This window comes from Macrotis lagotis, chromosome 1 (assembly GCF_037893015.1).
Source record: "Macrotis lagotis isolate mMagLag1 chromosome 1, bilby.v1.9.chrom.fasta, whole genome shotgun sequence".
Taxonomy (NCBI): domain Eukaryota; kingdom Metazoa; phylum Chordata; class Mammalia; order Peramelemorphia; family Peramelidae; genus Macrotis; species Macrotis lagotis.
This window is the reverse complement of record NC_133658.1, coordinates 423,895,780-423,908,231: the sequence shown is the minus strand read 5'-3', so window position 1 is coordinate 423,908,231 and position 12,452 is coordinate 423,895,780. Positions and strand designations below refer to the sequence as shown.

The following is a 12,452-nucleotide window of genomic DNA, read 5'->3' as shown; positions in this document are numbered from 1 at the left end:
GAATATTATATACATTTTCAAATGAAATGATACAGTATTTTTTATTTAATGGTATGAGTTACAAAGAAACATTCAATTTCAGTAGGGGAGAAAGTATTTCTAGAAATGCCTGTGATACATAAAAAGACATGCACAAAAAATAAAACTTTCAACCAAAAAATTTACATTGGGGAAAAATTTCAGACATACAGAGATAGGGTCATTTAACTGCACATACAATCTCAATATAAGGGGTTTGCTCACCAATATCTGGAAGGTGAGCTATTCAAACAAGTTACTGATGCTGAAAAATGGGATATGGATAAACAAGAGAACCGAAGACTATTCACCAACCCTTTATAAAACTTTGACTGATATAAAAATTTATAATGTAGAGAAGGGAGCTAAGAAACCATCCCAGCACTCAAAAACTTGACCTTGACATAAAGATGTGAATACCATTTTATACCACCAACTTTTCTACAAATCATTCCAGAGGATGAGAGAAAAGCAATGTCACTTCATTAAAATAGCAAAAAAAAAAAAAAAAAAAAAAAAAAATGGTAAAGAGAAAAATGAGATGAAAGAAAGCATGATGTGAAACCTAAAGACAAAAAATTTCAGTGACATATAAATGACATCACTAAATTGGGACTCTTGGTAGCTCAGTTCCTAAATGTATCATCTAAGAGAATTGAAGTATCATTATAGGGAAATGACAAACAGGGGAAGCAGCCGAGCCAAACAAAGTAAATGCAGAGGAAACCACACTGCAGATAACATGATTTTGAAGGCATATAAGAGCAGATAATTCTTTTACTGAAAAAATAAAGGGGGAGATCAAAAGGACACAGATAATTACCAACTCTTTACTTATTTTATCAATTCTATAAAAATTTCTCAGAGATTACAAATTCTTTTGTTAAGAATCAGAAGATGGGGGGGGCGGAGCCAAGATGGCGACATGAAGGGATCCAGTCTTAGGAGCTCTCTGATAAAAACTCATAAACTAAGGACTCTAAACTTTTTGAGAGACAGAACCCACAAAGGGACCCAGTGAGGCAGTTCTCCTACTCAAGGTAACCTGGAAAAGAGCAGAAAGGCTCTGCTCCCCGGGGTCGGAGGGGCGGCCCACCAGAGGAGTGGCCCCCCAGAGCAAAAGAACTTCAGCCTCCAGGAGGCAGCCCCAGGGCGCTGGGAGCCGCGGCTCACAGCAGTGGGGGAGTCTCCTGAGCTGCACCCCGGGGAGCACCAGGCACAAAGTGGGGGAACAGCGGGGACCTCTGCCAGAGCGAGCATGTGGAGCCCAGTCCTCAGGGAACACAGTGAGCAGCTTGGTCTTTCTGCAGCCTAGACCTGGAAACAGAAGCAGGTGGAGCTGGTAAGCAGGAGCCCCCAGGGCATGAGCCCATTGAGCTGAGGGAGGGAAGAGAGAGAGACTGCAGAGCTCTGTCCTCTGCCCCTGGAACAGGACTCTGGGGTTCTGACCACATTCAGATCCTGATCCCAGTCTAGGCTCCCCCATAGAACAACAGGGCCCCCCCACCTCGGCCCCGTGGCAGAGGGGGGCGCTTATGGTCATTCACAGACCAGGAGGGAGGACAGAACCTCACACACTGAGACCCTTGTGGGAGTATCTCAAAAGCTCAGGAAGCACCCCAAAAAACAGGCTTAGGCTGGGAAAATGAACAAGCAAAGAAACAAGAGGAAGACTATTGAGAAATATTTTGCAAATAAGCCCAAGAAGGATCAAAATACTCAGTCTGAAGATGAGGAAGCACAAGCTCCTGCATCTAAAGACTCCAAGAAAAACAGAAATTGGGCTCAGGCTAGGATAGAGCTCAAAAAAGACTTTGAAAATCAAATGAGGGAGTTGGAAGAAAAACTGGGAAAAGAAAGGAGATGCAGGAAAAACATGAAAATGAAGTCAGCAGCTTAGTCAAGGAAATCCAAAAAAATGCTGAAGAAAATAGCATGCTAAAAACCAGCTTAGGTCAAATGGATAAAACAGTTCAAAAAGTTATTGAGGAGAAGAATGCTTTAAAAAGCAAAATTGGCCAGATGGAAAAAGAGATAAGAAAACTCTCTGAGGAGAACAAATCCTTCAGACAAAGAATAGAATTCAGGGAGATTGATGAATTTACCAAAAATCAGGAATCAATACTTCAAAACCAAAAAAATGAAAAATTAGAAGAAAATGTGAAATATCTCATTGAAAAAACAAGTGATATGGAAAACAGACTTAGGAAAGATAATTTTAAAATTATTGGAATACCTGAAAGTCATGATCAGGAAAAGAGCCTTGACATCATTTTCAAAGAATTACTACAGGAAAATTGCCCTGATATTGTAGAAGCAGAGGGCAAAATAGAAATGGACAGAATCCACCGATCCCCCCAAGAAAGAGATCCCAAAAAACCAACCCCAAGGAATATTATATAGCCAAGTTCCAGAACTCCCAAGTCAAAGAGAAAATATTACAAGCAGCCAGAAGGACACAGTTCAAATATCGTGGAGCTGCAGTCAGGATCACACAGGACTTAGCAGCAACCACATTGGAAGCTCGTAGGCCTTGGAATACAATATACCAGAAGGCAAAAGAGCTTAGAATGCAGCCAAGAATGAACTACCCAGCAAGGCTGAATGTCCTCTTCCAGGGAAAAAGATGGACTTTCGAAGATTCCTTTTGGAATGGCCAGAGCTGAACAGAAGGTTTGATCTTCAGATACAGGACTCAGGTAAAGCATGGAGACTAGAGAGGGGGGAAATATGAGGGACTTAATGAGGATGAACTGCATGTATAGAAAAATGATACTGATAATATTCATATGAACCATCTCAGTTAATAGAGCAGGTAAAGGGAGCTTTTATAGTTGAAGCACAGGAGAAAGCTGAATTCGAAGATAAAATATGGTGTAAAAATGGAGTCAATAGGGAAAAAAGGGAAATGGAATGGGAGAAAAAAAAGGAGAGGGGGAATAGTCCAAGATATTTCACATAATAAGATTTTTTTTTATTACAATGAGCTATTGCAATGATATGGAAGGGGGAGGCAAGGGGGAATGAGAGAACCTTTGCTCTCATCAGAGATGGCTAGGAGAGGAAACAGCAAATATACTCAATGGGGTATAGACAACTGGAGTAAGAAGGAGGGGGGAGCAGGGGGAAGGGGTGGAGATGTGAATGAAGGAGGAGAGGATGGACCATGGGGGGACAATGGTCAGATATAAGATTTTCTTTTTCACTTCTTGCAAGGGGCTGGGATTGGAAGGCCTGCCCAGGACCATAGGGTCAGGTGGATTCTGGGCCTAAGGGGTGGTATGGGGGCTCAGGGCTTCTTGGCCCCAGGGCCAGGGATCTGTCTGCTGTGCCACTCAGCGACCCTACAGCAGAGTCAGAGTGAAAGGAGAGAGAAAATAGAGTACATGGTAGTGGAGAAATAAGAAAGGAGGGAGTTGCGATCAGCAATAGCAAGGGTGGAAAAATATGGAAGTAACTTTTGTGATGGACTCATCATAAAGAATGTGATCCACTCAGGACATAGTTGATGGTGTTGGAACAAAGACTGAAGCACATTTTTTGTTATTATTTGGGGGAGGGTGCAGGACAAGCGGGGGCTGGGTGGCCTGCCTGGGGCCACATAGATGTCTGGGGCCGGATTTGGACCCAGGTGCTCCTGGCTCAAGGGCCAATGCTCTGTCTGCCACCCAGCCACCCCTACTATTATTACTATTTTATTTTATTTTGGGTCTGTTTTCCCCTTCTTTTTGGTTTTTGCAGGGCAGTGGGGATTGGGTGGCTTGCATGTCACATGGCTGGGTGATTATTGGGTTTATGAGGCTGGATGTGGACTCGGGTGCTCGTGGCTCCAGGGCTGGTGCTTCGTCCATTGCGCCACCTGGCCATACCTACAATTATTACTATTATTTTTTTTAATTTTATTTTTTTTTCTCTCCCCTTTACTTTTTCGCCCAAGCCAGTCTATTCAAGGGGGGAGGGGTATTTTGTTTACTTGTAAACAAGAATATTTTATTAATGTAAAAAAAACACATTTGTACAAAATGAGAATAAAAAATAAATTAAAAAAAAAGAATCAGAAGATCAGACTGGTTTTCCTAAGTAATATTCTATGGTTGACTATCTTCATAGTAATAGCTGACTTAAGAGGCACAACGAATACAAAACTGCATTGTGTTCATTGTCTGTCAATTATTTAAAAGCATAAGATTGGGTTGAACAAAACCTATCCTTAAGAGACTTTCCTTTCCTCCAACAATCTTTTCCTTCCACATATTAAAATCTCAGAAAACTAAACGAGGATAACTGTTCAACAATCCTGATAATCAAACAGGAATAAAATAGGGAGACATAAGCTTGCTGATATTTCACTGCCCTTCTGGATGTCTGCCTGACACACCGTTCAAATGGAATAGTAATTTCCTATAAGATAAGATCCTCCAGGTGCTCCTAAATGTAGATGCAATCAGTATGTCATCTGAGTTTCAAAATATGAATACATCACCACTAAAATAAGTCTGGCCTAACAACTTCCTCCAATTGGAAAAAGGACTGATGTGTTAAGACACTGATAGTCAACTGGATGAGGAACTGGTGTCTGTCTCTCCCAAGAATCAAAATTGTGATTCAAATATATGGCATGAATAGTTTGTCAGTACGGTGTAAAAGATCTTATACAGATGATGTATGATGAAGAAAGGAAATGAAACAGTCATGTAGGGAGACTGAGAAGTAATATTTTAGCAAGTGCTTACATAATATTAAAAGACCCAGAACATAATTCGCACTTCATTGATTAGGTTCCCCATGGAAAAATTATAGAACGATACGAACCAGAGTTTCATATAATGAGAAGGGATAAGGGTGGTTTGTTATCTTATACCATTTGGGATATCCACATGAATGAGACTACAGAGCCACTAACATAATCATTAGGAAGAAACACAGAATGTTTACTAAAGCTCAATAGAATGTCTCTTCTCTTCCAGCCCATCTCCTCTTCAAGGCCAAAATCTCTAATATAAGCCCGATACAATCCCCTCCCACACTCTCCAGAAGGATTGCAACCTTACTCCCTCCATTCCCCTTACTACTCCTCTCCTGCTCCAATCTTCAACTTCTCTCTGTGCACTGGTTCCTTCCCTAATGCTTTCAAATATGCTGACAAGTTTTCATTCTTTTTTTTTTTACGTTTTTGCAAGGCAATGGGGTTAAGTGGCTTGCCCAAGGCCACACAGCTAGGTAATTATTAAGTGTCTGAGGCTGGATTTGAACTCAGGTACTCTTGACTCCAAGGGCTGGTGCTCTATCCACTGCACCACCTAGCTGCCCCTAAGCTCTCATTCTTTAAAAAAAAAAAAAAGAAAAACAAGCACCCTCAAAAGATTCTACTATACTCTCATGCTAACATTCCTCTTTCCTCAGTCTAATTCCTGAAAAAAAAATTTACACTAATAACCCCTACCTTCTTCACTCCTTAAGTTTTTGTAGTCTGTTTATATTGTAATTCAAATGAAACTGTTCCCTCCAAGATTAGTAATTATCTCCACAGACCAATCTAATAGTATTTTCTCAATCATTCCATAGCATTTGACACTGCTTATGAGACTGCTTATCACCCTCCCCACCTGCAAATCATTTCCTTTTTGGGAAATGGGAAAACAACACTACATTATTTATTCATTTATATTTTGACTCTTTATTGCAGGTGTACTATAAAGTTTTGTCCTGAAGCCTCTTCTCTTTCCTTTTTTATATACACTATTTCAAGTTGACCTCAATAGCTCCCATGGGTCTAATTATCATCATAACCCCATTTTTCTAGTCTGAAAAATTTGTAACTTCATTGTTATTCTCCTCATTCTATATAACCAATTAGTTCCCATAGCCTACTGCCTCTAACTCCCCTACAACCCTCTCATCTGACTCCTCTTTTCTACCATACTCATCAGTCACAACCTTAGTTCAGACTGGTCTCCCATTCTCAAGTTTCCCACCACTCCATTCTCCACACAGTTTTCTTAAGTGCAGATCTGACCATATTAATATAGCACTCAAATTCCAAAGGTTCCTTACTGGCTCTAGGTAAAATGTAAACAACTGGTTAAAAGTCTTCAGAAATTAATCCCAAATTCATCTTTCCAGCCTCATTAAACATCCCCCCCACAGTCTCAGTACAATCAAACTGATTTGCTGTCCTTCATACAAAATTCTATTTGTCACTTGAGCTTTATGCTTGCTGTGTTCCAGACCAATAAGACCTTCCCTTCCTAACCTCTTCTTGTTTCACAGAATTCTTCTTTCTTCAAGTTGCAATTCAAACATCAGTTAAGCATCACTTGTATTTATTCTATACTTACGTATGTATGTATGTTTATGTATGTTCTATGCTTACCTTTTTTTTAAGTTTTTTTTTTGGCAAGGCAAATGGGGTTAAATGTTTTGCCCGAGGCCGGAATTGAACTCAGGTACTCCTGACTTCAGGGCCGGTGCTATATCCACTGCACCACCTAGCCACCCCAGCATGTACTCTTCTCTGAAAGAGTAAAACTCCTTGGGGGAAGATCTCTTTGTTTCAGTGCTTAGAATAGCTCTTGGCACCAAGTGGCCACAATAATCTATGGAAGAATAGTTGTTGTGAACTTAAGCCACCTTAAGAGACCATGGTCTGGGAACTTAAATAGTTTCATTATACTCTGCCATAGTCAGGTCACATCATATTCAATTTGGGGTGCCACATTTTAGAAATTCATATATATATACATATATATATATATATATATATACACACACACACACACACACACATATATATATATATATATATACATCCATATAATAATATCCATAATAGGCAAACAATATGATATAGGGCATTAATACCTTCAGAGAAATGTTGGAAGAACTAGGATGTTTAAACTGAAGGAAATTCTTAGGGGATTATGATAATGATCTTCAAATATCTGTCATGTGGAACAGGACTCATATTTGTTCTGCCTGGCTACAGAGAGAAGAACCATGAACAAAGAGCAAAAGGTACAAATCAGAGCTTGATGTCAGGAGATACTTCATTAATAAATATTCAGGTCCCACTAATGTTTCAAGGCCTACCTAAGGTATTCATGTTTTCTATTAAATTTTTTTTCTGAATACTATGACTATACTACTACATGACATAATAGGTACTTGTCTTTGAGCTCCATTTTGAGCTCCACATCTCATTTAACACTGATTACCCCTTTCTAACTAGAGAACAGTAAGTCCTTTGAGGGCATGGACTATGTTTTAAACTTCTTTCATCATGTTTCCATTATATAATGCAAAATTAATCATACTTGGCTGTAGAGTTTTTTTTTAAATCATAAAGTTAATTTAAAAGTAAACACCAGCATTTACAAGTATAGCAAAAAAGTAATTCTCTAAAAAATTATTATAAGCCCCTGAGGGATAAATTGGAAGAAGCATGAATATTACATATCTAATATTACATATCTAAATTTTAACATGTACTATATGCAAGCAAGCACTGGGCAAATGCACAAACAAGTTACACAACACAATAGACAGAAGTTGTATCATTAAAAAATTAAAAATTTTCTCAGACATGCACAGGTCAACATTGTCAATATGATTCTTTTCTAGCACCAATATATGGCTCCTATTGTCTTTTAAAAAAACTGGACAGATTTTTGTGCAAATTTAACATTGCACATAATATATTACTTCACCTTCTATATTTTACCAATAATAAAGAAATCTAAAAATCATAGCTACCATGTAATGATTTGGGAAATGGGTCATGAGTTCTAAAAAAGATTCTCTATAAAATGCACTTCATTGTCTGAAATTTCAGAATTGGAGGATTTGAGGAGTAAACTGGTAGTTAGTATTACTGTGAAGTCTTGTATTCTACACAGTTACTAGTCCATAATAAGAACTAAATGATTATACTAACTTGGAACTTCACCTATGGGCTGGTTTTCATTACAATTGTCCTTGAAAATTTTTTTTATGCAATTAATGGTAAGTATTATTCTTTTTCTGATTCAGTGATTCAAAATAAATTTAGCACTGGAGGTGACCTTAGAGGCTATCTAAATCTAATTTCATTTTAAAGATGAAGAAATAGAAGACTAGAGAGATTAAGAGACTAGTCCAAGGATCATAAAGATAGTGACAGAGGTGGGCTTTGAACCTAAGTCTTTGATTTCAAAATCCAGTGTTCTTTCCACAGTAACCACTGTCAGAATCTTTCTTAACAAGATAAATAAAAAAAATGTGGTTGCCAATGAGCTAATCTCAAAGGAAAACTTACCTGGAGGTGGATGTACAGGTAGTATTGGTGGGTGTGTGGTCTCAATTTTGGGGATTTTAGATGGTGGTGGTTCTAAAAAGAAAAACTGTATTAAAAAGCCACCCATACTTCTGCATGAGAATTAAAAATTTTTTTTTTTAATACTGGGCTTTTAGGAAAAGTAACTGAAAAGTAACCATATGGCTTGCAAGGAATCTTTAGAAAGGATTCATTTAAACCATTATACATTTATCTTTTAGTTAAAAGGACAAAGTGTTTCTTGTCAAAAAATTCTAATTTTCCTCCAACCACTATTTTCTAATTTTAGTCAAGGTGAAAAAAACAACACAAATAAGCCTACTTGAGAAAATCCCTTCAAATAATTTTGGGGACTTATAAAATACCTCAAAAGGATCAAGGGTTCACTTATACAGCAACCTCAACTACTTGGCCCACAAGCTGAGTCCAGGGAAGCAAATAAGGCCCTCAATAGCCAAAAAATAATTTCAAAGTTCACTCAACTAAAGCGAATACATTTCTGTTCAAAGTTCTCACTACGAACCAATTACTCTTATTTTTGTCATAGCTGCATTCAACAATATTTTCAAGTCACAACATATCAGAACAATGCAGAAGGGAGAGAGATGGAGGATGGAACCTGAGACAGGCACCCTGATAATAGTAAAAAACAGCAAGGGAAAGAGAAAAAATAGACTTAGAAATTTAAAAAGCATAGAAGTCCAGGGTCATTTAGTATGAGGGAGAGTAGTCTTTCTTGAACTGTTTTAAAATGTAAATATACTAGTGTGTGTTTTTTATTTTTATACACATACAAACACACACACAGTGAAAACTAGTTATTTATATGTCATATATACACACAAACACACACATACATATAAATGTATATATACACAGTGAAAATATAGTTATTTTAATAATGATTGCACTATATGTCATCAAGCTATATTTTAATAGCCTGGCTTGAGAATATTAAGCATGTTTTTAATTTTAGAAAGATTTTTTTATCCAATATATCAAAAATTTTAAATAATCTTGAAGCCAAAAAAGTGCAGGTCTCTCAAAGTTTTACTCATTATAGAATCCTTCATTTTGTGATAATGTGGAACAAAGGAGAATACATTACTTTAAATACTTCTCAGTCTTCTCATAACTTTAGAGGTTCTTCTATGAACTCTTACAAAAGTTTCACATCCTAAAGAAACTGTAGAGCTGGAATTTGGATACAGAGGTCTAATGAAAAGTCTGACTTGTTGAACTCATAGTGGAAGGACCGCTACACAATTTCTTTAAGCAATATTCCTATTTATTGTATATGCATCCCAGAATACTAATTCACCCTATCTCTGAGATTTACTAGCTCATTTTCAATACACTGAAGTCATTAACTGGTCTTTCATTAGTTCATAAGGCATAACTAAGACTACAGGAGAGCACTGAGTTAGTTCACACAAAGAATTTGGGTACAAAAATAATTAATAAACATTTTTAATGTGACTTTTATTGGCTAATTTATTACTAAGTACACATTTATCCTGTTTCCCAATTACAGAACCCTAGTGCTTTTCTTATTGTAGCTTCACCAGTAAGAATGCAATCTCAAAGGAAGGCACTAGTAGAGTACAATCTCAAAGGAAGGGAAGAAGAAATAACTTCAGTCCCCTGAAATTCAAAGTTTAGGGCTACCACTGTCCTGGAAAGAAAAAAAGTCATAGGCATTTTGATTAAAATGAAAATTAAATATTAAAGCTAAAGAGATTACCTGCTATCTTGCTGTCTTCCTTAGGAGAAACAACCTAATGAAACAGAAGTTTTTAAATGTTAACTAACAACTTGGCTTATGGATGGGGGGGGGGAAAAGCATTTAACTAACAAGGTAGTAAACAAAATGAGAAAAGTAAGGCTTATATAGAGCAAGATCAAAAATACATTTTTCCCCAGAACAGTGCATTAGTTTTACTGATTCATGTAAAACTAACATCTAGTAGATGGATTCTAGTACATAACAAAATTTTGGTCAACTCTCATCCAATACTCACCTTCATGATATTCAATGATAGTTTACTTCACTAGTGATTTCTTTAGAAGCTATATTAAAAATATTTAATGAAATATTATTTTAAATATATTTCATATGTTTAACAGTAAATAGATTTACAGTATACACTGGGGGTATATACTACAATTTTCTGTATTAGTATGATGAATTAAGTGTCAGAGAATCTGACACTTAATTAGGGTAGGGACTTCTGAAAAGAAGCAAATTACACTGTGGCACAGTGGAAAAAGCATCGACCTGAGAGTTAGGAGATTTGAATTTGAGTTTCATCAGTGACCAAATCATTTAACTTCTTTGAGCCTTATTTTTCTCATTTGCAAAACAGTGACAGTACCTCTAATGTTCTCACAAGAAGGCAATAAATAAAGTACTCAACCACATAATATTATATAAAAGGAAATAATTATTTAGTTCATTCACCCTTCCTCCTAATTCAGGAAGTGCATCTATAAGTGACAGGAAAAAGACATTACTTAAACTAGCCACAAAAATGTGAAAATTGCAGACTGAGCTGTTAGTGTCTCCAGTTTTATAAATTCAGCAAATCTGATCACATATTTATCAATTATAAAGAAGAAACATGATACTATCACCTGTATGTTGTTTACTTTTCCTCGTATTATAACCTCTAAAAGGATTGCTATTGGAACTTCCCCCCACCTCACCTCAATAGGAAAAAAGTAAAAACTACAAGAATACAAGTTTGATTCCAAAGAAAAGATATAAAGATGTATCTTCTTCAATTTCTTTGACATGTAGGTTTAGTTTTGGAGATCTACTTTCTCCCTCTAACTTTTTGTTACAATGGACATTTTTTTTGAGAAGGAAAAAGGGAAATGTAGATGTAAAAAAATGAGGTTATCAATTTTTAAATATCTCACAGCACATCAATTTTTGGATAGTTAACTTTTAGAATTAAAAACAGAAGAGGGCATGGCCTGATTTTAAGTTACTCTCTCAGGGCTTATTACCACATAGCAAGTTAAGGGATTAGATTAGATTAACATAGAGTTCCTTACAACTTTTAGAATATAATGCATCTATGATTAAATTATCAAAATTTTTATTTTACTCCAAAATTTTTATGACTGTCAATCTTATGCTTAAGAATATTTCAGATAACTAGTTGCAATAGAGGTTAAACATCTGTTAAACATCTTGATAGGTTCTCATTTATATTGTTTTTGAACGTCCTGATCCTAAGAGAGAGCTTACTACTTTATGGGACAGCTCCACTTTAACTGTTAGAAATTTTTTTCTTAAACTGAGCCAAAATCTACCACACAATATTTCTAGTTCCTAGAACAGAAGAAAAAAGAAAGCCCTTAAAATATTTGAAGATAGTAATCAAAATCTTTATCTAAAGTACCTATTAGTATTATGCTGATTACTTTCCTTGCTCTGGATGGTCTGTTTCTATTAATGTATATTATGATTGCTTGCTGTTTCTAGCCACCTCTCCACACTGTGACCTCAAAGTCTGTTAATAATTCCAACTCTTTATTTGTAAATTTTATTGTTTTTAATTTTTTTATGAAATAAAAAAATGAATGACTTTTCATTTAGCCCTGTTAAGTTTCATAGGAAGAATAACTAATGCCTAGCTCATATACTTCATCTGTTCTCTTCAAAATGTCAAGAGAATGTGAAGAAGGCCCACAGTATACTGGAGAAGTCCTGAGTAGAAAACTTATGGAAGGACATACTCAAGAAGTCACATAGGGTGGGCAAGAATGGCCACACAGCTAGGTAATTATTAAGTGTCTGAAGCTGGATTTGAACTCAGTTACTCCTGACTCCAGGACCAGCACTCTATCCACTGCGCCACCTAGCGTCCCCTGCAAACAATAAATGGAGAGGATTTTATGTTATCCTCTAATTTTTTCAGCCCAGATAACCTGTTTGTCCAACTTTATGTTACTTGAAAATATGTTAAGTATGCCTTTGATATTTTAGTATTTAATTACCTGATTGATTAAAATTGAATTCGAGGAAGTTAGGTGCCACAGTAGAACACTTGGCTTGTAATGAGGAAGGCTTGAGTTCAAATCCAGCTTCTTAAATAGCTGTGTGATACTCAAC

The 12,452-nt window shown here is 36.5% G+C and overlaps 1 protein-coding gene across 6 annotated transcripts in view; it reads right to left on the bottom strand.

Moving 5' to 3' along the window:
- Window positions 1-12,452, bottom strand: part of CCNK (cyclin K) — a 39,238-nt gene that overhangs the window by 6,696 nt on the left and 20,090 nt on the right. For 5 of the 6 annotated variants that reach the window (XM_074213052.1, XM_074213054.1, XM_074213055.1 and 2 more), the window contains exons 9-10: window positions 10,074-10,107; window positions 8,312-8,383 (exon numbers count right to left, since the gene is read on the bottom strand). In XM_074213052.1, the coding sequence (XP_074069153.1) occupies window positions 8,312-8,383; window positions 10,074-10,107 (106 nt within the window). The remainder of the gene's footprint in view (window positions 1-8,311; window positions 8,384-10,073; window positions 10,108-12,452) is intronic. The other variant, XM_074213057.1, reaches the window with a different exon arrangement.